Source organism: Protopterus annectens, chromosome 1.part2 (assembly GCF_019279795.1).
Source record: "Protopterus annectens isolate FY-2018-M chromosome 1.part2, PAN1.0, whole genome shotgun sequence".
Classification (NCBI taxonomy): Eukaryota; Metazoa; Chordata; order Ceratodontiformes; family Protopteridae; genus Protopterus; species Protopterus annectens.
The window spans coordinates 228,360,812-228,385,919 of NC_056727.1; the positions used below are offsets into that span (position 1 = coordinate 228,360,812).

General features: G+C 41.2%; 1 protein-coding gene across 1 annotated transcript in view; it reads left to right on the forward strand.

Annotated features, from left to right (window-relative positions):
- The window catches only part of CEP68 (centrosomal protein 68), an 864,321-nt gene that overhangs the window by 282,325 nt on the left and 556,888 nt on the right, over positions 1 to 25,108 (forward strand). The window contains exon 2 of the mRNA XM_044055708.1: positions 5,670 to 6,065. Within this exon, the coding sequence (XP_043911643.1) occupies positions 5,715 to 6,065 (351 nt within the window). The 5' untranslated portion in view covers positions 5,670 to 5,714. The remainder of the gene's footprint in view (positions 1 to 5,669; positions 6,066 to 25,108) is intronic.

Below are 25,108 nucleotides of genomic sequence, written 5' to 3' on the forward strand. Positions count from 1 at the left end.
GTAAAGACTCCCAAATGCAGTAAATGAATCCTCTCAAGGAATATTTTATTAAGATTAAATGCTTTTGTCCTGCTTATCAGAATCAAAATGCCATTACCAGATAAACCATTTTATATCCAGAAGGCTCTGTAAATTAGTTAATGTTCTAAATGTAAAATATTTAAAGGGCTAGCTACAAAGGAATAGGTTTCTAAATAACTGCAGTAAAAATCAGACCTACTAAAAGCTACTATGATACTTAACACATTATTACTTAAACACATGATTGGGGGTAGAAGCATTAAGCATCAATTGCCACTTCACTTCTCTTTCTTCGAGAAGTGTTTTTAAATTACCACCCCTGGGGTTGGCTGATAATTTCTCCAATATTGCAAGCTTAAAAGTGTAGCATTCCAAACTACTAGCCAAGTGCCTATATAAGGCATTATTGGTGTTCTGTTTCTTAATTTGATATGTGTGTTCGTATATTCTATTTTTTAAAGCCCTGTCTGTTTTACCAGCGTAAAATACTGGACAGGACATGTACATAGCCAAATGTACGACACATTTCATATTGCAATTGTCTTTCTTAAAATATTTGTCTTATTAATATTTTCCAGTACTACATCTGCGTTCTCAAAAATAAAAGAACATTGATTACAAATTAAGAAACAGAACACCAATAATGCCTTATATAAGCACTTGACTAGTAGTTTGGAATGCCACACTTTTAAGTTTGCAATATTGGAGAAATTATCAGCTACCCCTAGGTGTGGTGATTTAAAAACACTTCTCAAAGAAAGAGAAGTGGCAACTGATGCTTAATGCTTCACCCCCCACACCCCCCCCCCCCCAGGAATTAATGAAAACATCCCCTTGAAACCTATTTTGGAGCATAGATTTGAACCTTGTATGTTTCGTTTAATAAACATTGATCGCCTATTTATAAATGTTTATATTAAAATCATGTGTTTAAGTAATAATGTGTTTTAAGTATTATAGTAGCTTGTAGTATGTCTGATTTTTACTGCAGTAATTTAGAAACCTATTCCTTTGTAGCTAGCCCTTTAAATATTTTACATTTAGAGTATTATTTAATTGATTTACAGAGCATTATGGGTATAAAATATTTTTTTCTGGTAATGGCATTTTGATTCTGATGGAAGTCCTGTTAAGCAGGATGAAAGCACTTAATCTTAATAAAATATTCCTTGAGAGGATTCTTCATTTACTGCATTTGAGAGTCTTTATTGTCCACACATCCATTTTCAGCCAGAGTCAGCAGTTGCTGTTTTATTCTTGGATTTGTGACTGTGTTTTGGTGGCAATAATGTTTTTTCTTATTATGGTTGTCCTTGGTTGAGGACTCTTAATTTGGATTAGTAGTTTGCTTTGGAGGACTTGACAAGAAGTCTTATTTGCTTGTTTAAGCTGAGGAGGGAGTGTTTCCAGTTTAAGGCACGCTCCCTCTTACTTTGGGACAACCATTTTTTCCTTTTATTATAAAGCCTGTTAATGACAATTGTCCACCAGGCTGGTTTACTCTTCCTTGAAGAACTTGTTTTGGTCTGGTCAGGTACGGCCGGGTCAATGCAGTTATGCAGATGTTTGTAAAAGGCATTGGTGTAGGACTCTGCATAGTTGCCAATTCCATCTGATGGGGGGAGGTGCAATGAAGCTATTTATACTATCCCTTAGAAAGATATAATCTGCTTTGGAGAAGTTTTTTAGTTTAGTTGCTGCTAGAGAGGTCCAGTGTGATAGTTACTTCAAGTGAGACTGATTTGTGGTCAGATCTGACAAGAGAAGACCTCACATCGGGGGTCCCCCCCATATTGGTAAGCACCACATCAGAGATGTTATTGCCCCTAGTAGGGTTGTTCACCAGCTGATCCAGGGCATTGTAGTTAATGAACTTGAGGAACCTTTGGGCAAGTGAGTTTGAGCATGAGTAATTTACCCAGTCAATGGATGGGTAATTCAAATCTCCCAGAACCATGGTGTTCAGATGTATCTTGATGGATTCCAGTAGATCCAAGTAGGCAGAGTAGGTGTCTTGATTCATGGAGGGGGTCCTGTAGCTGGCAATGACTTGAATAGGCATCCTGCCAACAGTTAGTTGCACCTGAATTGTCTCCAGGGAATCATACTGTTTAACCAATCTGGAGGTATATTTATTTTTAATGAATATTGATACACTGCCTGCTATAGTTTTCACGCCTTCTGTTCGTGGTCTGAATGTGTGGTAGGGAGTGTAACCCAGTATGGCTGGGGTGTTCTCCACTGCCTTGAACCAGGTGTTCGTGACTGCACAGTTGTTAGCATCTCCAAGGCGAGGACTACTATCAGTGAGTGCAGTTTCATGCTAAGACTGCTAGTGTTTAGCAGCATAACCTTGAGGTTGTTTTTTCAAGAAATTTTTACATCAGGAATTTTGTCCTTGTGATATTGCCTAAACAAAAGGCACTATGGGGGTGGCAAGAGCCTTTGCCAGCAGCCGAAATCCCAGGGGAGACAGTTGAAGACCTTCTCTGGCAAAGCATCAAGGTCTATCGATCATGTCATCCCAGGCTGACAGGAACTGGATCTCCTTAGAATGACACTAGAAATTAAGCCAGTTATTTTCTGTTTATATTGTGGTATCCTAGGTGAGGGTAATATGCTGCTCAAGACTAGGGACATACCTGCCTGTGACACATAGAGAACTCAATCATGTCCGTCTTCATGCAGTCCAGGGAGGTACATCTCAAGTCGTTCACACCAACATGTACTATGACATAATCATAATGGTAGTTGTTGAGAGTCTTGAGTGCCTGCATGATCTGAAGAATCCTGGCACTAGAAAGACAGTGGGCTGTAACTTTCTCCTTATTCAGCCTGGGGGGGGGGCATCTGTGTGTCTCGCTATAGAGTCTCCTATGCTAAGATATTTGGAGTGGATGTGCGTTGCCTTATGGATTTTGATGGTGAGACAGTTGTGCTTGTGTCATTATGTGTATTGTGTGTTTTAGGTGTTATGGTTGGTTTATTATGTATGTGTTTTGGAGGTCTTTTTACTTTTTTCTTTTAATTATACATTTGCTGTTTAAATTTTATGTTTGCTAAATAGCAAAGCAGCGTTTGATGACTGTAAGCAAAAAGGCAGCCATTTACTTTTTTCATTCCTTGCTTTACTCCAATGGCAGACTTTTTTTTTTTTTTTTTTTTTTTTAACCAGCCTACAAATGGACATTAACACCATATTGACTTTTCACCCATTCTCATAACAGAACTTAAATGAGCAGCTTTATAGAAATGATTATGCTTTTTTATAGCTTTGCCAATCTCCTTAGAGGTTTTCTACTAGACTTGAGAATATGGTATGGTAGTCCAGGTTTAGCAGGTGAGCTCCAGACTGGTTAACAGGCTAGGAGGATGAACTTGTGAGGCCAGTAGCCAACTCTGCCATCATGTAAAGAGGATATGGGTTGATAAGGCTCCAGGGCTGATCTGAACCGCAAACCTGGGAGATGACAGCCTGCCTGGACCTGTAACATGCGTAAAGATTTAAGATGTCACTTGTGCTTGCTCGCATAGAGAAGTGTGTGTGAGCTAGAAACTTTGTATGCATTGTTATGCTAGTTGGCAGAGGGCTACAATGTACATAACATCCCTACCCACTTTACTGTTAAGTTTACAGACAGTAGCCATTTTTCCATAGATATTAATTCAAGTCAGTCAGGGGAGCCTTTACTATTACTGCAGGGCACGGAACAGGAGAAGGACTTTGGTATGGAGGCAAGATGTCAGAAACCCTGGACTGTAAGGTAGAATAAGGAAATAGAAAAAGAATGGAATTTCAAATCTGTTGAGTACAACAAGGCAAGAGCTTTAAAAAGCGAAATATCAAAGCTGCCATTTTTTATATTAATGGGATATGTGGTTTCAACCTTAGAAAAGGATCCTTTGCTCTCTGTTTGTGATCACTTTTAACACCATTCATTCTTTCATTTTTCAGCAGGGTTATGGGGAGCCAGAGCCTATTTTATTTCTTTATTTTACCTGTTTGTTGGCCACTGAACTCAATTACCCCTTTTCAGGGGTGACCAGTGAGCACTCTGTGGTTGTGATTGCTCAGAGTCACACACTACACAAATGAAGGTGGAAAGAATCAAACTGGGCATTAACAGCTCAGAGCTTTAGTCCTCTGCATTAATTCCTAGACCTTACTACCAAGCCTATCATAAATAGGCAGTGGGTACATGTCCTGGAACCAGTTCCGGATAGGATAAAATGCTAGTGTATCTCATTTCTTTGACTGTCAATGGTAACATTTTTACCCAGTGTTCATTCTGCAGTTGTTTCATAGCTGATGAATAATTGGCATTACTGAGCTATAAACTAAAACCTGTTTTTTGCCTTGTTTTCTTGATATTGCAAAAAGTGAAAGGTTTCACCTTTACTTTATGATCCTTTCTTCCTAAGCAGACTTCAGCATTTTCTTGCATTGACTGCGGTGGTGGTGCTGCAGTAGCGTTGTCGCCTCACAGTAAGACGTCCTGTTCGATTCTCAGCTAGAGAGTCTTCTGTGTGGAGACATGCGTGACTGGGCGTTCCTTCGTTGAAGGTTGTGCGTCAGGGCTGGCAACTCGACATGTAAAAATCTACTGTCAATCATTAGCGGACCGGAGTTTCGCTGTGGAGACCCCTAACTGCGAAAAAGCCGAAAGAAACAACAATATCATATAAAATTGTACTTACATTTTGGGCAGGCTGCACTGCAGTCTGCCTTTCTTACAAGCTAGCAGTTAATCTGGTGAAAACTAAATGCTGTGTGTTGTATTCTGACCTGACACTTTTGTATAGACATTTGTTTACAATATGCCATAAATAGGATAGCTTTTATGTTTAAAGTCCAGAGCAGACTTATTTTGCTGTTTAACACGAGGTGATAATTTTGCTGCTCAAAGTCACATTTCAAACTTTATGAATGTGCTATGTTTTTCACAAAGGGGATGTAATATAAACCATGCAGACAGTTTTACCTGATCTCACCTCTGGGAAGGACAGGCCTGGTGAGCTAACTCTCTGTTGTAGCAAAATGACCTTCCTTACTCTTTCCTCTGATCATTTTTTTTTTCAGGAAGTCAGACTGTTCAAAGCCATAGTAACTTCCATTGCACATTTTGAAGTTTGGCTGTACCAGCTTCAAAAATCTCTAAGAGTACAACAAGATGATGATGATATCATACTCTTCTGGTAACTTTCAGTCAGATGTCCATTGTCTAAATCTCACCACTTGTTTCTCCATTTCCAATCACTGTCAGAGGACTAGGCCTTTTAAAAAGAGCCCTTTCCATCAATGCATCAGCACAAAAAAATCATCTGCTCAGATGGCATGTATGGAAAAGTGGACTTTGTTTTTTCTTTGGGGTCAGTAAGTAGAGTAGGTTGTACTAGCTGCTGGAAGATTTGCAGAATTTCCGAAACAGTAAGTGCCTTGTTTATTAGCTGATTTTGTTCTCTGAGTAAAGTACATTGTTTTCGGATGTGACTGCAGAGTATTGGTGCAGTTCTGTTCTTAAGTCTTTGAACTAAATTAGATATTTCAATGCAGCACCTTAGAGTGTATATAAATTGAAATGTTTAGCCATTTTTTTGTGTTTTAAAATAAGCTGTCTCTCTAAATTTTACACACTGTTCTGTTTCAGAATGTTTGGCTGACTACTGTTGCTGACGAGACTAATTTTCTATGAATGGCTGAGAATATAACTTACAACAGACTGAATGGCAGTAGTCCGGGCAGTGGAGTTCCAGAAGTGGAGGAAGGTAAACATCAACTTCTGTCAGTGAATGAGACCAAGTCCTTACAAAGCAGAAGGAAAGATGTGAACTTGGCAAAAGACACTGCATCTAATGAAGAAGTGAACCTTGCTGTTCCGTCGCAGAACAATCCACTGAAAAGTGTTCCTTCCATGGCCATGTTCAGGGTCCCTGTCGGAAAATCAAATTATGTGGAAAGGAAGCCACTTAGTTGCAAACCCGGTCCCAAAGAAAACCCATTAGCTCAAGTTAAGAAGACATTGTCTGAAATGGAAGCTCAGTTGGTAAGTTATGCACTTTCCAGATTTCACTATTTATAACACCTTAGAATAACAGGCCCATTCTTTCTGTACCTACGCACACCTTTTCTGCTTTTAGAATAGGGTAGTCACTTTAATTGTGTAACTTTCAGAATGACATGTTCATGTTTCAGGACTGTTATCCGTTTTCAGTCAGCTTGGGAAATTCTCTTTTCTGATAATGCCCTTTGTGTGAGGCTGTGCCCCCCCCCCCCTAACCCCTGACTGATTAGCTTATGAAGTTAAAGGCGTTCCTGCTCCTCCCATACAAATGTAATTAACAAAAACTACAGTCTGCGAAAAAAGTCTTGCAGAAACATATAACATTAATGTCGTAAATTAAGCTATTGCTAAAACTGTTGACTTAGAGGGATAGAAATCTTGATCCCTCTCTTTTCACCAGTGAGCTCCTCTTTCCCATTTACTGGAGCCAACAACCCTGATTGCCTAGGTAAAAATGAGGTACCACGATTAAATGCATAGCATAGATGTGAGTGAGGTTGATTGGGTCACTGTATTACCATGAAACAATCCTCAACTAGCTTGCAAGGATTAAAAAGCAATTTACACTACCTGTTTCAGGTTGGTAGGTGTAATATAGAAATGCTAAGGGCATAAAATGGTAACAAGAGGCAAAACTTTTTAGTTTGGAGTTGGCTCCAGAATAGTAAAATTATGCATTTGTTTCAGGGAAGATGGTTTTTGTATGGTAAGGAACTATGGGTTAAAGTGAGGATAGCAGGTCTTTAGTAAAAGGTGAAGCTGGGCTACAGAAAATGACATTGGATAGTTTGGTTTATTTTAGGATTTAAAAAGGATGCATTTACTTATTTAAGTTGCAAACTAGTGAAATGGGTTTCTTGTACTGCCAGTCTGAGAAGTTGACATGGGAGAATGGATGTCTTCTATCCTGGAAAGAAAAAATATATATTTTTTTAATCACTTTTATTAAATTTTCACTTAAGACATAGTTCCACATACATTAGTAGAAAGGAAAGTGAACCATATTAACACTTTTCATGCAACTTATATTACATACATGTTTTTTTCTTAACTGTTAAATAACATTAAGTGTTTTCTTTATTTTGGATATGAACATTGGTGGACTGAGCACTACCCAATTGCCCTGAAGTTAGGGTATAGAAGCAGTGGGCACTATTTGCTGCCCTGATGTTGAGGATGGAGCTAGATGAATTGAGTACATCCCAATTATTAAAAATACTGATGCATGATGTGGGTGATTTTTGGATGTAGAATGATGGAGAGGGAGAGGGTTAGTTATATATGTCTTTGCTATAGTAGACCACACACACTGCTTAGAGAGAACATAGTTTTGTTTATTTTAGGCATGAAACACTGAAAAAGTGACTATAGCCATCATTATCTGGAAGTGGATACTTTTGACACTGGTGAATCACTATGTGGTAGGTAGAAGTGAGAAAGGAGATTGTCCCAAATGTGTGCGCGTGTGTGTTTGTAGGTGTTCTAGCCAAATACAGCAGAGTAATGACTTCCACTCCTTTAATCCTGTTTGTATGATACATACAGCAGTAAGAGTGTGAATAATATTTCCATACATCTTTTTTCATACTTATCAGATAGCAGTATCATTGCTGCCATTCTTACAAGTAAAATGATTATGTTTGTGTTAATCAGCAAGTATATTTTTATCTGTATTTCTGGATGTTGATAAGTAGGTGTTGCAGCTAAAAATTACCCTCTGTCTCAAAATCTCTGTTACTTCAACAAATGCATCACATTTTGAATGATGCCAATCCTGCATTTTTCCTTTCCAGGGAGTCTCAAAAGTGCTCAGTAGATGTGCATAATACATACCACCATGTAGTAATGATTAGAAAGGTCATAAATAGTTCTTTGGCTCATCACAGGAGTTGTCATATCTGGGCTGTTCTTTGCTTTAAGGGTCTCTAAGAAATGCCTTTCTATGTAGAAGCCTTCATTTGATATTAGAGACGTCAAGTGTATGTCCTTACATGTATGATTAGCTTTTCATTTTACCTGTTTGGCAATAATTAATATCCACAGACATACCAAGACCGTGTTTGCAACTATATATTGCATTTAAGAAGCAAAGTTCTCCCTTTTACCATTTCACTGAATTTGTTCATACTTTATTTTTAGCCTCTATCTCACTCCATGGCAGACAACCATCAATCCTGTTATCATTCAGCTCATTCTTGCTCCCACAGCACCTAAGTGGCAGGAATGTTCCTACACGTGTCCCTTGCTGTGCCCAAGGGGTGTGAGTGCCCTTAGAGGAGGGGGATGTCATTCAGACAGGCATATGGACCAATATCAAATTAACAGTTTTGCCCTAACAACCATATCTTCGCAGCTGGTGACAGACACAGCTGCAGTACTTGCCCCTGAACATAACTCTCTTCCAAGCTTGCCTCACTCCAGCTACATCAAGGTGATAAAGGAATGGTAAGGAAATGGAAAATAAAAAGGAGAAGGAGAGCGTGAAAGGGAAAAAAATTCCTACTATGGTAGCAAAACCTTCCACCTCCCATGATGCCTTGACTCCGATCCTACTGGAGCCATCTTTATCTAAGACCTGGGTCTCCGGTGTCCATTTGCAGCGAACCAGTTGCCATTTCTGATGAATCCTGGTGGAGAGAGTCTTCCAGCAGTCAGTCTTTGAGAGAGAACTTTTAAAATTCGTCAACACTACCCCCCCCCCGTTAAGTTCTACCATTTCTCCAACACTTGTATTGGTGCCAGTCATCTGAGAGCAGATGACAGTTCCAGTGCTTCCTCTTCAGGACCTGCTGAATCAGATCTGTTGGTGCTGAAGCTGCACCTGACTCACTTGATACTAATCTGACCCTCAATGGTGAATCCTCAGATCAGTCCTCAGCACGAGCTACTTTGCTGTTTCCCATGTCAGGGACTTGAGATGAGGTGTTTGCACCTTTCTCTGTACTGGAGCTAACCTGCGTGTTGGCATTAAGTCATCTGACTTCTTTACTTTGAGGATGGAGCCAGAGCTGACTGGGGTTGCCTCTGGGCCACTGGGTTCATTATAAATATTAGAGTTCTTTGAGAGGATCATCACCCTGTCCTCTGACACAGGAAGGGGATGCACCCTCTGTCTTAGTTCCTCTCTTGGACACCTGTCTTAATGTTTTGAGTTTTCATAATCAATCCAAAGGATAGAGCAAAACCGAATGCCTTGATCTCTTCCTTCACAGTGGAGCCCAAGATACTTCTGGGTCTTTGGCAGACCCCCCCCCCCCAAAGTTTCCAGAAAGTGTACATGCAGAAGGAGATGCCTACATTTCCATACAGAATCTCTTATCCAAGACCGTGACCTCAGAGGACAAAGTTCCACCAAGTCCCTGCATTTGACTTCAGATTTGTTGAGATTTTGGAATTGATGTGCCAGAGGAATACCCTGCAAGCTGACAACCCCTTCCCTTTAATGAGGAGGTGTTATTGGGGGTGTTTCAGTCTGCACCCTCTACTTCCTGAGTTGTCCCTCCCACTCACTGAAGGATCAGCCTCATGGCTGAGTGGGCGTATCCCACAAACCTGATAAAATTTATGTCTGCCTAAGGACAGACTGCATTGGAGCAAGGACCATCTTGTTGATTCTGTCATCACTACGAAAGAGCTTTCTAAGGAAAGCTTCATGGACCATCCTACTAAGAATTTGGGAATATGGACCTAATGGGCAAGAGTGCTTACACATTTGTAATCTTTTCCCTTGATCATGTAAGTACTTAACCCAAGTGATGAAGTTCCAGATGGACCTGGCAGAGCAAGCACTTGACTCTCTGCAAAGATCTCCAACCACCCTAGACAATAGAAGGCAACTGAAGTCACTGGTGGCTACCATGCTGTTACCAACCTCTCCATGAGACTGCTAAACAACAAAGAGAGTGGAACGGTTAAAGCAGTGAGCACTGGTATTGTATGTTGCCACATATAGCTGCATCTCTGTGATTCTGTGGACAACTTTAAGGTATCCTTTGTAATTGCCACTTACGATGGGAACTCACTGTTTGGTCCCAAAGTTCATAGAAGGTTTGTTGAAAAGCAAACAGGAGGGGAAGACATTATCTACTTTTGGAGTGAACTGTGAGACCCCCTCAAGTGTATTTTTCCAGAAAACATCAATGTGCCAAAGCATTCTGGTTTAAAAATGTTAAGTCTTTCTTTTAAGACAGAGGTGATCTGTTTCAGTGGATACTACCCCAGGGCCAGAAGGGGTCTGCAGAGTCATGGCTTCAGGTGTCCTGAGGACTTAGTTGACTGCTCCTCTCTGTAGGCAGTTGGGGGGTTGATTGTCTCATCTGGAGCCATGTTTGGCCATCATACAAGACAGCTGGGCGAAGAGCATCATTTTCAGAAGCTACACAATTTCCTTTATAGACACTCCCAAACATTCCATTTCCCACCGCTCCCAATCATGCCACCCCCATCAAAGAGAACAGCAGCTCGGGAGATTTCTCAGCCGCCCCAAAATAGTAGCCACCCAATAGGTACCACCAGACCAGAGAGGATCCAGTGTCTATTCCATATTTTTTTACCTCCCAAAGAAGACAAAGGCCCTCTTGTGCCCATTTTAGACCTAAGCAGTTTAAACCATTATGTAAAAAATACAATGCTCCAAATAGTCATGGACCAGTAAGTCCTTCTGTTCTTATAAGAAAGAGATTGGGTGTGCTAAGAAGAGCTTCAGGCGGCTTATCTCCATATAAAGTTTGCCATACCTTCCATTAGGCATCTTTACTTGCAGCTCAGAGTCCATCAATGCCAGTTCTGAACATTGCCTGTTGGTATCGCCACACTCCCCACCCATCTGTTCACCACATGCATGGTCAGTAGCCATAGCTCATCTTTTGCAGAAAGGGGTCTGTGTATGGATGATTGGCTTCTTGTTACCACAGTAGGAGAATCCCCAATCTCTGCAAGAGACTGTTTGTCCATGGGTATTTCCATAATTCTCAAAACAATCGAAGCTGGTGCCCTCCCAAAGTCTTGAATTTATTGGATGCCATTTGGACACGATGAAAAGTTGTAAAACTTCCAAACAGACTTCTGCCTCTCAGATCCCTTCTTTTCCAAGCTCCTTCAGGTGAGGTAGAAGCCTTCATTTGACATCCGGTAGACATGATGGCAGCCACCATGATAGGTTCATGGGTACTTACTAGGCTGTTGATCTGTGAGGACCTTTAGAAACCTAGCCATAGATTCACATGAAGTTGTTAGCCCTCATCTTCTAAGTACAAATAACCTGAAGATGAGCAAAGCATTTCCATTTTGCCCCAATCCACAAGGAATATCTGCATGCTCTAAATTTTCTTGTATATGTGTATGTTCATCGTGTTTCACTGTTGCAGTCCTAACCAATGGGTTATCCGGCTCCTGGTAGCCCTCGATCGGCCAGAATACCAAAGGGTAAGTAAAAATGATGTCGGCTGTCATCGATTGTAAAGGACGCCAGGGTGTCCCATACAAAAGGAGGCAGCCGACGTCACTTCCTCAGTCTTCCTTGCCGTGGTGCCCAAAGCAGAAGCATTTCTTGCACGAGTGCCGGTCAGCAGTTTCTCTTTTTTGTTTCCGACTACAAAGTTGAAATCTAGTACAGCTAAGTACCCCGTTGGGGATCCTCTTTTCTTGCCTTAACGAATGTCAGAAAAGGTTAATAATAGTCTTACCTGTGGAAAGCAGATTCCCCATAGAGATTTTCATTCCTATTGTATTTGTTTAGGCTTTGACCACGACGTTCCTAATTGTGATTTTTGTGCTTCCTTTAATCCGAGTACTATTCATCTTCGGGCTAAGCTTTTAGCTAAGCATTTTGGAGTTTGGCCTACGTTTGTCGGTATGGCGTCCGCTGGTCTTCAGGCTTCGGATATCCCCAAGAAGCGTAAAGATAAGGACCGCGACAGGCTTCCGAAGATCAAGTCCTCAGATGATATTAGGTTGGTCGTCAGTCATGCAGTAGCCAGTGAGATGCCTTTGCAGCCCCTGCAGCCTGTAGATTTTCAACCGCAGGCCTTGGCTGAGACCATTTCAGAGGCTCCCAGGCCTCCGGCATCCATTTTGCTTTCTGACCTTTCGCCGGTTGCCTCTCAAGGAGGCTTATCTGCACATCCCAATAAGGGAATGTTACGGACAGATGTTCATAGTGTTTCACTGCTGCAGTCATTACACTTGGGTTATCCTGCCGTCAGGCGGTCTCGCAGTCGGCCACAGTTCCAAAGTCTTGGTCCAGCGTCGGTTGCTGTCGCTTCTTCCCTGATGTCAGTGTGCTAGGGGTATAGAAGATGCAGCCGACGCCATTTTCTTCAGTCTTTCTTGCCGCGCGGTGCTCGAAGCAAATGCAGTTTGCAAGTGCCGGTCGGCTGACTCTTGAGATTTTCGAATTTCACAACCGAAGTCTTTAATAAAGCGAAGTACCCCATTGGGGAAACTTTTTCTTGCCTCAGACTGATGTCAGTAAAAGTTAATAATTGTATTTCTTGTAGGAAGCAAATACCTCATAAGGATTTTCATTCTTACTGTATTCCATGTCTAGGCCCAGACCACAACATCACTAGTTGTCGGTTTTGTGCTAGATTTAACAAGCACACTATTAAACGTCGGTTTGATTTTGCATGCCATTATTTTGGCCGAAGGTTCAATTATACCATGCCGTCGGAACAACCGACGACCGGAATAGACAAAAAACGCAAAGGCAAAGATGAGGACAGGCATCCGAGGTCCAAACCTGACGAAGAAGCCTCTTCTAGGCCAGTTGCCGGTTCTCAGTGAGGCATTTTTGCAGCCCCTGACACCCGCTACCTCAGAGCCACAGGCCACCTCAGACTCCCACGTGGATATTTCTAGGCCTCTGGAAACTCAAGGTATTGGGCCTATGGAAATTAACCCCTCTGATAGGTCCGGAGCCGCTGAGCAGGCATCGGCTTCTGAGGGTGTTTTCAGACCTTCACAGCTTACCATCAAAACAACAACCAAGTCTAAAACTCCATTAAAGACAAAGAAACAAGTACAGCATTCACCAGGACAGGCTTCCATGCCTAAAAAACAGATGCTCAAAATGGCCGAAGACCTAATTACTCTGATCAGGGGTTCCCATCCCCGTCCTGATAAAAGGCTAGGCAGGATACAGACTATGATTCCTCTGACCAGGTTTCCATTTCTTCTGATTCCTCTTCAGACCAGGGATACTCTTTACCCCCCTATGAGGACTCTGATGCTGAAGAATCAATCCCTTCAGCCTCTCCTCCTGAGGATTACTCTCTTGGGGAAACTTTACATACCATGAGGGAGCATTTCCATTGGGAGAGCCAGGATTATTCAGAATCCAAGAAAAGGCTCAGAGATTTTCTTTTATTGCCTCAGCACAGGTCCCTTGCTATTCCGCCTGTGTTAGATATTGTGGATGATGTGTTCTCTGAATCCAGTTTAACCCCTGATTCTTTGCCCCCAGCACCAGTCAAGCCAGATAGGTACTACAGAGTCCCTGACTCTCACAAATTTCTTTACAAAAACCCTGCTGCTGACCCAGAAACTATTTCCCAGGGTCCCAAAGGGGGTAAAGGCTTCCACTGCTAAAAATCCAGTTCCCTCTGACAGGGATTCTAGAGCATTAGATAGATGGGGTAAGAAAGTTTACACTTCTGCAACTCTAGCAGTAAGGGCTTTAAATTGCCAGTTCCACATGCTTAAATACCAACAATACTTAATGTCTCTGTTAAAACAGAAAATGCTTACAAGCTCAGAAGGTCATGACTATAAGGAAATGCAGGATTTATTGCATGCAGCTGAACAAGTGGGAAAGCATACTCTGCAATGTGGTTTTGATTCATTAGAGGTTTCTTGTAGAGCCGCAGTTACAGGATCTGTGATTCGAAGGCATGCTTGGTTAAAAGAGCAAGGTTTACCAGATCATGTTAAGGCAAAATTACTGGATGCTCCTTTACAGCATGATATCTTGTTTGGTGTTTAGGCAGAAGAGGTATTAAAGAAAATGGAGGATAAGGCAAAATCTATGCAAACAGTGAAGGATTTCTTACAGGTACAGCCACCTCGATTTAGCAGAAATTGGCCTTCTAAAAATTAGTCCTTTCCAGTGTCAGACAGACCACAAAGAGGCAGATACAGACGCCCAAGAGGCAGATCTCAGCCCTAAGGCTCTTACAGACCACGACAGTGGGGTGCTTCAACCCCAAAAGGAGGAGAAGACAAGTCACAACCTTATAGGAAACAGTCCCAATGACTTCCCCCTTCAAATGCCAAGCACTTACCTTTTGGCAGCTCCCTTAGGGGGGAAAACTAGCACTTTTTTCACAAAATTGGCATATAATCACCCAAGACAAATGGGTTTTGAATATTGTGTCTCAAGGTTACAGGTTCCACTTGCACACTCTACCAAGGCCAAAAGGAATGCCAGTCCTGCCACAAAATCAATGGGCAGAGGCACAAAAACAAATTACAGCCCTCATGTACATGACTGCTATTCAAAAAGTGCCACAACAGGAACATGGACAAGGATTTTACTCAAGACTTTTCTTGGTCTCCAGAAAGGACAAAGCCTGGAGACCCATACTGGACCTATCTACTCTAAATACTTACCTGGATGTTCCGACATTCAAAGCAACTTCTTCCCATGCTGGGCAAGAAAGCTTGGCTTGTTACTTTGGACCTCAGAGGCATACCTGCATGTCCCAATCAGACAAAATTGCAGAAGATACCTCAGATTCATAGCTGGCACAATGCATTACCAATTCTCTGCACTGCCCTTTGGCTTATCTACTGCGCCCAGGGTCTTCACAAAATGCCTGGCACTAGTAATTGCATTTTGCAGATAAAAAGGAATTCAGCTATATCCCTGCTTGGATGACTGTCTTATTCAAGCAGAGAGGAAGGACATTCTTCTAAAGCATCTGGCGTTTGTAAAAAGATTGCTAATTTGCCTAGGGTACATAGTAAACGAAAAGAAGTCAAAACTAGTGCCCTCACAAGAGGTAATATTCCTGGGTGCCAGCTTAAATAAAATGGCCCAGATGGCTCATCTCACGCCAGACAGTACAACGGCCCAGATGCCATATCTCACGCCAGACCAGCAAAGACAACTGACTCAGTACTTTCAATTGATGGCAACAAAAACCCAACTCCCTGCAAGAAAAATTCTGCAGGCCTTGGGGTTCATGGCGTCCTGCATACTACTAATACCATATGCCAGACTGCATATGAGGAAATTACAATGGTACCTAAAAAGTGTTTGAACTCAACACTGTCACAGTTTGGAAACAGTAATACCACTTATTCCCTGCCTACAACAGGAGTTTCGATGGTGGGCACAGGCATGTCACCACAACAAGGGACAGCCTTTCACTTTACCCACAGCCAGGCAGACACTAACAACAGATGCTTCGGATTACGCCTAGGGAGCACACATGGCAGGAAAATGTATTCAGGGCAAGTGGGCCGCAGACCAAATGCATCTTCACATCAGTCAAAGAGATGCTAGCCGTACAAAATGCCCTAACAGCTTCAAGGACCTTCTGCATCTAGGACAACTATTACTAACGACTGACAACACCACAGTTATGTGGTACATAAACAAGCAAGGGGGCAATCATTCCTATCCCCTCTGCAGACAAGCCATGACCTTGTGGAACCACAGCACTGACCTATCAAGTTCATCTGCAAGCACAATTCCTGCCAGGAAAGAAAAATACTCTGGCAGACGACTTAAGCAGAAACATCATGGATCCTCACGAGTGGAAACTAAATCCACAAGTATTCAGCATGATAACACAAAAATGGGGGTGCCCAGACATAGATCTTTTTGCCTCCCCTCTGAACTGCCAACTACAGAAATTCTGTACAAGGACTTACCACACACAAGCATGGAAAGTGGATGCTCTCTCGTTCAGCTGGAAAAACCTAAAACTTTATGCCTTCCCACCACTGCCTCTCCTTTCAAAGGTACTCCTAAAAGCCAGACAAGAAAGGCCAAGAATGATCCTGATTGCCCCAGACTGGCCATGCCAGCATTGGTACCCAATCTTAAAGAACTTGGCTCAAGGCCCAGCATGGATTTTACCTCAAATTCCTCATCTTCTGACTCAACAAAACAATCAGATCCTGCACAGCCAGCTCAAAACCTTAAACCTGGCTGCATGGCAGATTACTTAGCCAAGCAGCCAGCACCTCTCTTTAAAGCTGTTATGGATGTCATTTTGGAGGCCAGGAGGCCCAGCACCAGGAAATCCTATTCAGAAAAGTGGAAGAGATTCTGCACCTGGAACCAGGCTCAAAACTTTGACCCTCTTGTTCCAAACATTCCTCAGATATTACAATATTTAACTGAGATGCTGGACAAACGCCTATCCTTTTCATCCATTAAGATCCATGCCTCTGCCATCTCAGCTTATTACAACACGGATCCTCCTATTTTCTCTCCTCCATTATTAAAACAGTACCTCAGAAGGGCTAAAAACATAAGACCGCCCCGGAGAGCACCAACACTATTTTGGGACCTCAACTTTGTCTTGGAAAAACTAACTTTACCTCCTTTTGAGCCAGCCAATTCAGCAGAATTAAAATGTGTCATGGAAAACTGCTCTGCTTCTGGCAATAACCTCAGCACGAAGAGTCTCAGAGTTACAGGCACTAATGGCAGTGGAACCTTTCATCATTTTTCACCAGGACAGGGTTTCTTTAAGAACAAACCCTACATTTATGCCAAAGGTGGTATCCAGTGTGGCTCTTAACCAAACTATTCACTTGCCAACATTTTATCCAAATCCCCAGAATAAAGGGGAGAAACTTCTGCACTCATTGGACATGCACAGACAGTTACGCTTCTACTTGGACAAAACAAAAGCTTTCAGGAAAACTGAGCAATTGTTTGTAGCATATGCTGCAGGATCACTGGGAAAGTCTATTTCAAAACAGACCATTTCAAAGTGGATAGGACACTGTATCCATTTCTGCTACACACAGCATGGAAAAACTGTACCTAGCAACATTAGGCCACATTCCACCAGGGCAACAGCCACTTCAACTGCCTACCTTAGAGGAGTACTTACCAAGGATATTTTGGAAGCTGCAACTTGGAGTTCAGTGCACACCTTTACCAAGCATTACCACTTGCCTCTTTACTCTAAATCCAGAGCTGGCTTTGCCACTGCAGTTCTGCAGGGCCTCATAGCCACCCCGAATCCTTTATAGATCCAGCCACCCAACCTCAGCTTTAGGATTCAACCCAAGTGTAATGACTGCAGCAGTGAAACACGATGAACATAGTACAGTTTTGTACCTACCATAAATGTAGATGTTAGTGTATTCACTGCTGCAGTCCAGGTTACCCTCCCGCCATCCCCACATTCTTACCTGGGTCTTATCTATACCTTTCTACCCTATACAACCTATGTGGTGTATTTGCTTGTAACTGAAGGTATTGTTTTTATTTTTTATGTATGTTTATTAGCAATATGTATTGCCTACCTATTTGGGGGCACCTGACATCTGGGGCAAGAAAAACTGAAGAAAATGGCGTCGGCTGCATCTTATATACCCCTGGCGCACTGACGTCAGGAAAGAACCGACAGCAACTGACGCCGGACTAAGACTTTGGAACTCTGGCCGACTGTGGGACCGCCTGACAGCAGGATAACCCAAGTGTAATGACTGCAGCAGTGAATACACTCTAACATCTACATTTATGGTAGGTACAAAACTGTACTTTACTTTGCTTCAGGGCTGGGGAGCAACACTTTCAATTCTCTGCATTGCCCTTTAGCTTATCTACTGCTCCCAGAGTTTTTACGAAGTGCCTGGCTCCAGCCATTGCTTTTTGCAGGCTGGGAAACATTCTTATTCACTTTGTTGCAGGTCTTTTTTTCTGGTCATTGCAGTCTCCCAGCACTCGTCTGTGCTAGGCTTCTTTCTTTCACTCGAGCATTATCCTTTGGGATCATGGAAAAAAATCACGGACAAAGTCACTCTGAACTTTCTTACTGAATGAAGATTGCTAAGCAGATTCCACGTCATCTTGCTGTGTCACTCTTTGGTAACTGAACCTTTTTTATTGCCTCCATAGCATGTTCTACTTTAAAAAGCATCTTTGATCTTTCAGGGAAAATATTCTGAAGATGGATGGATGTAACAATTTGAATGTCACACCTACCTCTTGACATCCCATAATTGTCAGGATAAATGTGCTTTTTTGCTTGCTGTACAGTCAGCAATCATTTTCCACAAACACTCTGTTGCCCCAGTTTTTAAAACTTTTCACTTCTTCCATAGTTTTATCAGGGGCGTCTCCTTCTTTTGGTATGACAGCAGCTTTACTAATGTAGGTCTTTGTTGCTGTCTTATGACCAGATTTTGGAGCACACAGACAATGCATCTTAGTTTTGTACGTTTCTCAGATGTAGCAAAAAAAAGTCTTAGTCTTTGTCTGCATGCTCTTTCTTCTAGGTTTCTCAAGAATAACATTTTCCAAATATACAGATGTTTAGTCAGTTTTTCCTTCACATCAGTATCTGATTTCTGTAGTTTTATCAGCTCATCTGAATGGCTAATGACTTTATATAATTCCTCAGTGTCCCATTTATTTTGAATATATCTGCATTTGATTTATTTTTTCTTCTAGGTTACTTGGAGCTATCTCCTGTACTAAATCTGCAGATTAGTCTGCTTTTTGCTGAGTAGCTGTGAGGTTCGTCCCAGCAGAGCTTTTTCTTTTCTTTTCAAATTTTTCTTACTTTTCCCAGATTGCTTTGCTGGCTTTCAGGCAATGTAATTACTAGCCAGTAACTGCATTTTACCAAAATTGACAGTACCAGCTTTTTTTTAAGCTGTTTCTCGGTTCTTTCACTTTAAGAGCTTTAAGTATGTTGTGCAGTCAGTAGCCATCGTGGGGAAGTCTTTATCTCAGTTACACTTTATCATTGCATAGAATGATTGGTGTATCCTTCTGTCCCTTACAAATAGCACTTAAGTTCATAATTTTTAAGTACCGCTTGCAAGCACAAAACTTTTATCTTGGTGTCTCTTGATCAGGAGATAGAACGTTTGAGTACATCCTTCTGTGCCTTTTGTGTATTACATACAAATCTTGGAACTTTTACTCTTCATTCCCATTTCAGTTATATATTACATTTCTGCACTGTGGTTTAGTGGTGAGTTGTCTGACTGGGCCCTTATTTCTTTCTAGCCACTCATACTGTTTAGATTTCTTTTTAATCTTCATCATGGGAATAATTCTGCATTTGAGTAGATTTTCTGTGTGTGCCTGAGATTTCTAAATCACAAATGAAGACTACTAGAGCTGTGGCCTGTTAGGGTCTATATTAAAATCTCGAAGTCTGACAATATCGAATACGATATTGTCGACACAAGAATACCGGAAGTGCACTACCTCGAACATTTAAACAGAAAATCTCCGTAGGGGGAGATTCCATTTACTTCAATGTAGTGCGTTCTCTGAGTTGGTATATTTAAGTAGGGGGGTGGGGTGTGGGGTGCTACACACTATTTAGTTTTTTTTTTTTTTTTTTTTTAAATTTAGTATTTTTTTTTTTGTTTTGATGGTTTAAGACTTTGATCACTAAAGTTTGATCTTTAGTGATTCGAAGTTTTAAATCTTTGAGATTATAATATAGACCCGGCCTGTTATGCCTGTGTATGAGCACTAGATCATGACATCATTGTCTTTCGCCACTGCTTTAAACCTATGGTTCACCCAGATCAACTAGAAATGACTGGGATGTTCAACAGCAGTGTTGAATGTGTAGCAGTAGTGGAGGGTTAGTTGAAAAAAAAAATCAAACAGTAAAGGTTAGAAACTTGAGAACACAGGTCTGAGTCCTCTTTAAAATCCACTGAATCTGTAGTGACTTCTGCTTTTTCATCTTTCAGGAGATTCTCCTTTGTGGAAGGCTGTCCTCCTTCCCCCAGCCCCTGTTTGGTATGAGATTTAGAGGCCCCCTTGATGACCAGTCTTGGGTGCAGTATTTGCAGTCAAGCTGCTGCTTTATCTTTCTTGTTGTAGGAAAACAAATGCCTCTGAATCACTTGGAAGAGTAGCTCCTCGCATTTCTGTAGTGTTTGTAGAGCTGACCTCTTGTCTGAAGGAGTGCCTGTTTTTTGTGCCCACCCCTTAAAGAAGTTGGTCACTTGATATTGAATGTTAGCACATTCCCCTTTGGTATTCCTCAACTTTATGCTTTCCAACACTCTCCATTCCCATGCTATCATTTGACCTTCTTTCGTTCAGTGGTAGAAAATGGTTCAGCAGGAGCACAAGAGCATAATTCAGCACTTGGTTCTGAATCAGTTGCCAGGATTACTGCCTGCATGTTTGCTGCCTTTTTACATGCCTGGTTGACTTTGTACTGAAAGCTATTTGAGTGTGCGGCGGCTTCTGCTACTCTTCCTTGTTGTAGTAGCGTGACAGGAGTTGTTTCAATGCCATTAGCTAGTAGTAGCCAGTGAAACCATCTAAATTCCTTGACTGCAGCCTGTTTTGGGAAGATAGAAATTCCTGCATTACAAACTTATCAGGTTGTCTTCTGCAACCTCATTTTGTGATGTCTTCTTGAAAGAAGCCATCAGATTTGTGAAGATCACACTGGAGTGTCCATTTGTCCTTTTATTCATTCCTTCCTTCATTCCATCAGAAGTATCTTAGTGCTCATTTTGGGCAGAAAGATGGGTTGTTTTCACCTTGGATATCATCACTGGGACAATTTGTTTGATGCATAGAAGCAATGAAGTTAAGGTTGCTCTACACCAAAGAAATCATACCATTTTTATTGACCCCTAACAGTTGGAGATCTTATGTCTTTAAGGACTCCAACAGATTACTCTGGCAGAAGATGTTCATCATTAGATCAGTGTTACAGTAGCCTTGGCTATATAGGTTATATCTTGTTTAGGGTATAACAGCTGATCAGCTTCCAAAACTTAATGATAACTTCAATATGCCCAGACCATTGACAGCTTAATTCAGGCTGAAGAAAACCAACAGTCTCGGTGTCAAGCCCCTCAGAGCTTTCCTGCTGCTAAACAGCACTCCTCCTTTGGGCTCTCAAGGATAGATGGTTGGCTAGTATATTTTCATTGCTGGGGAGATAAGTTCCCTTCAGCAGGAATAAAACCCGTCCACATTTCATTTTATGACGAAAACTGTACTTTATTAAGAGCTTTTGTGTGTGTGTGTGTGTGTGTGTGTGTGTGTGTGTGTGTGTGTGTGTGTGTGTGTGTGTGTAGGGGGGGGGTAAAGATTTATTTATTTTTTTTTAACTGTCACGTGACATTTCTGTCAGTTGGAGAATCGAGGTTCTTTTCTTATTTTTTGTGTAAACTTTTTTAGTGGAGTTTACTTTTCATTTTACTGATAATTCTGTAAATTGTTTTTATGGACAAGTGCCACATTTTCTACAGACTGAAACTGTGCCTAGCTTGGCTCTCCAGAAAGAAAATAAACACACTTCAACTACAGTAGCAGAAAATGTAGAAACAAGATTCATTTCAATAAAAGAAGCTTTTTTTCTTAATTTTCTGTTACAGCGTACAAGTGTTTTGCAGTCTTGAACAAAAAACACGTGTGAAACACTGTTGGTCCCACCTGCATCTTCATCTTATTGGCTGGCTGGGTAGATGCAGATGTAGTTACAAGCTAATACTGTGGGCTTAAGCTTTGATGGTGTGCAGCTTGCCCCACAAGTGATTTTTTTTTGGATATAAGCCTAGATGGATTTACTACTAGTCTCCATAGGAAATTTGAACATAGAAATGTATTTTTATATGGGAATAGTTGTCACCCCAAACATTTGGTCAAGGTACTGCCCTGTAATGAATTCTTACAAATTCATAGGCTATGTAGCCTTGATATGATCTTTGATTTAGAGATAGCGGAAGCAGAAAAAATGTTTATTAGAAGAGGTGATGATGTCCAGCTGGTCAGGGAAGCTAAACAACAAAATACCTCGTGTCCATAATTTTTTAACTCTCGGGGAGATTCTCATTATGTCTGTGCTAGTGGAAAATATAATGTTTGTATTGGTGGAAATCAATCTACCAATGCAGCTGTGAATAACGGAGAGCAGAAGAAAGTTTTCTTAGTGACAACTTATAATGTTATAACTGAGGAAATAGTTAAAAAAAAAAAAGCACGTAGCTTGTGGCCTATGCTCCTAAGGGATAAAATTCTGAACTCTATACTACCTCATTTTGTGAGTATTGCATATAAAAGAGCTAGGAATGTGTCTGACATTCTGGTACATAACCGATTCTGTTTACCAGATGTTAATGTCAGTCAGAGCTTAAGCATAAATAAAGGCACTGTTCCATGGGATGGTTGTTCCATCTGTCAATATGTAGTTAGCTCTTTTCCCCATATTAATGGCATCAAGTTTACAGCTAGGCATTAATACAGTTGTAATACGGAGGGGTTAGTGTATGTGTTGAGATGTGGATGTAAGAAGTTTTACATAGGGGAAACTTACTGGAGCTTTAGGGTCCGGTTGCAGGAACATGTTAGGGACATAAAAAATAAAATATTAGAGAGCCCCCTTGGGAGGCATTTTTTGACAGCACTCAACTCCAACCCAGATTCTCTTAGGGGTTGTGTCTTGGAAAAATTGCAAGTTGGCATAGGTGAATGTGTGTCTTTTAAAAAGCAAACTCTTAAAAAAGAAATCCTGCTAATTTTAAAGTATGGTACTTTGGAGCCTCAGGGACTCAACAAAGAATGTAATTGGAAGTATGTGATTTGAACTGTATGCTTAATTGATTAATTGTTTTGTGCAATATGCTGTATATAAGCAAACAGTATTTTGTAATGTTTTTAGTCTTGGAAGGCTGTGTAAGCCCAGGAGCTAAGTGTTTCATTAAATTCGCTTACTTCTGGGATTGGTGGTCTTGGTAGTATTTTATTATTTAATTTTTTTGTTTTTTTAAGTTGTATTTGCTATTTGTATGGCCACTGATCCTGCAAATAATGTGCCATGTCCCTTTAGGGATGATACTATTGATGGCAGTCAAAGGACTATTCAGCAGTTTTTTTTACAACTAAATGAGAGCACAAAATTCAAAAGACATGCAGAACTGTTTTCGGAGTTCCAGTTCTGTTAGAACAGACTTTAACAACAGAAAACGGGGCCGCAGTGAATGAGGCCAGCAAAAGAACTATAACAAGAAGGGACAGTACAACAAGAAAAAACGTTGGTACTAATGTAGTTTGTGATAATTTTCATGAGTTAAATTTGTCCAAACATGACATTTCTGATGTGGTTATGTCTTGGTCTTAAATTTATACCAACTGCCATACCGTGATTACATGTACTTAAAAGTGAATTTTTTTTCTTTTAGTAGAAAACTGCATTTAATGTACTTTAAACAAGCGGGAGGGTTGTGTTTAATGACCGTTATGAAAGTAGTGATGAGGATTCTTTTTATTCATGCCTGTCATCTCAGGAAGATTTGTTTGAGAATGATTTTAATGCCTATTACCAACTGAACACTGATGCTATCTCTATTAAAAGCTCTTTTATTCCACCTTTTCTAAATAATACTTTGCAAGGATTTTTTGCTACTCTTAATTTTGAGGTTGAAAGAATTTACTGGTCCTGTATAGAAAATAAGACTAACATGTTTTAATTTAACTAAGCAGCAATGGCAAGCCCTGTTGGGATTTGGTAATGATTGAAGATGGGTGGTTAAAACAATCTGACAAGGGCAACCAGATAGTAATCATGCACTTCAACAGTACTTAGAGATGTGTTATAAACATTTGAATTGTTGTGTCTTTCAGCTTTTCCCGGTTAGGGGTTGCCACAGCAGAACTCCGGTCTGCTAATGATTGGCAGTAGAGTTTTACGTGCCGAGTTGCCAGCCCTGACACACAACCTTCAACGAAGGTACACCCATTCATGCATGTCTCCACACAGAAGGCGCTTTAGCTGAGAATCGAACAGGACAACGTCTTACTGTGAGGTAACAACGCTACCGCAGCACCACCACTGCAGTGGAAATTTATAGAAAATGTGATGTTTCTGATTACTTTGAAGCTATTAAGCAGTACCAGCTTTTGTTAGACAAAGGCCTGAGGCCGGAATATTTCACCTCTGAGGACGTGGAAAAGAAGTTTGGAGTGGAAAACTGCTCTATGGCAGTTTTTTTCTGCTTACCTAAAACACACAAAGGTTTAACTAATCTTAGTGGCCGATCTATTGTGTCTGCACAGAGGTATTTTTTGAAGAATATAAGTGTGTTGTTACATGAACATCTTAAGAAATATGTTATGAGTATAGCCGCCTATATCAGGGACAGCCAAGAATTTTTGAACAAAATAAAGGGTAAAGTTTAACATATGGACATGTTTTGGCTCCGTTTGGATGTCAAAAGTCTATATATTAATATTAAGCATGAAATAGGGACACAGGCCTTGTTCCATTTTTGGGGGGATAATGGATAAGGCATACCACTCAACTGATTTCACTGGCTGTACATGGTTATGCTGATTATTTTTCTCCTGTCACTTGTAAAATTTTTGATTTTTCTGGTAGGTCTCTGTGGACTACAGTCTGTCTGTATTGCAATCATTATAGGTTCACAGGTTCAATGGTAAACACTAGGCTACCTACCCTTGTGGGCTATTTTAAACCTGGCCACTTTCCCTTTCAAATGTGAAAAACAAATGCAGTGTTGATGCCTTGGGTGTCTGGAGGCATATGCAGTCTGCTTTCATTTTTCCAGAAGAGTTTGCGTGTTTGTGTGTGTGAGAGGGAGTGAGAGGGTGGAGGTGAGAGAGAGCGAGAGGGTGGAGGTGAGAGGGAGAGAGGGTGTGTGTGAGAGAGGGTGGGGGAGTGTGAGAGAGGGTGGGGTTGTGTGAGAGAGTAAGGGTGAGAGATGAGGTGAGAGGGTGGAGGTGAGAGAGAGGGAGTGAGTGTGAAGGGGTGAAGGTGTGTGAGAGGGTGAGGATGTGTGAGTGGGTGGGGTGAGAGAGTGAGAGGGTGCGTGTGAGAGACTGG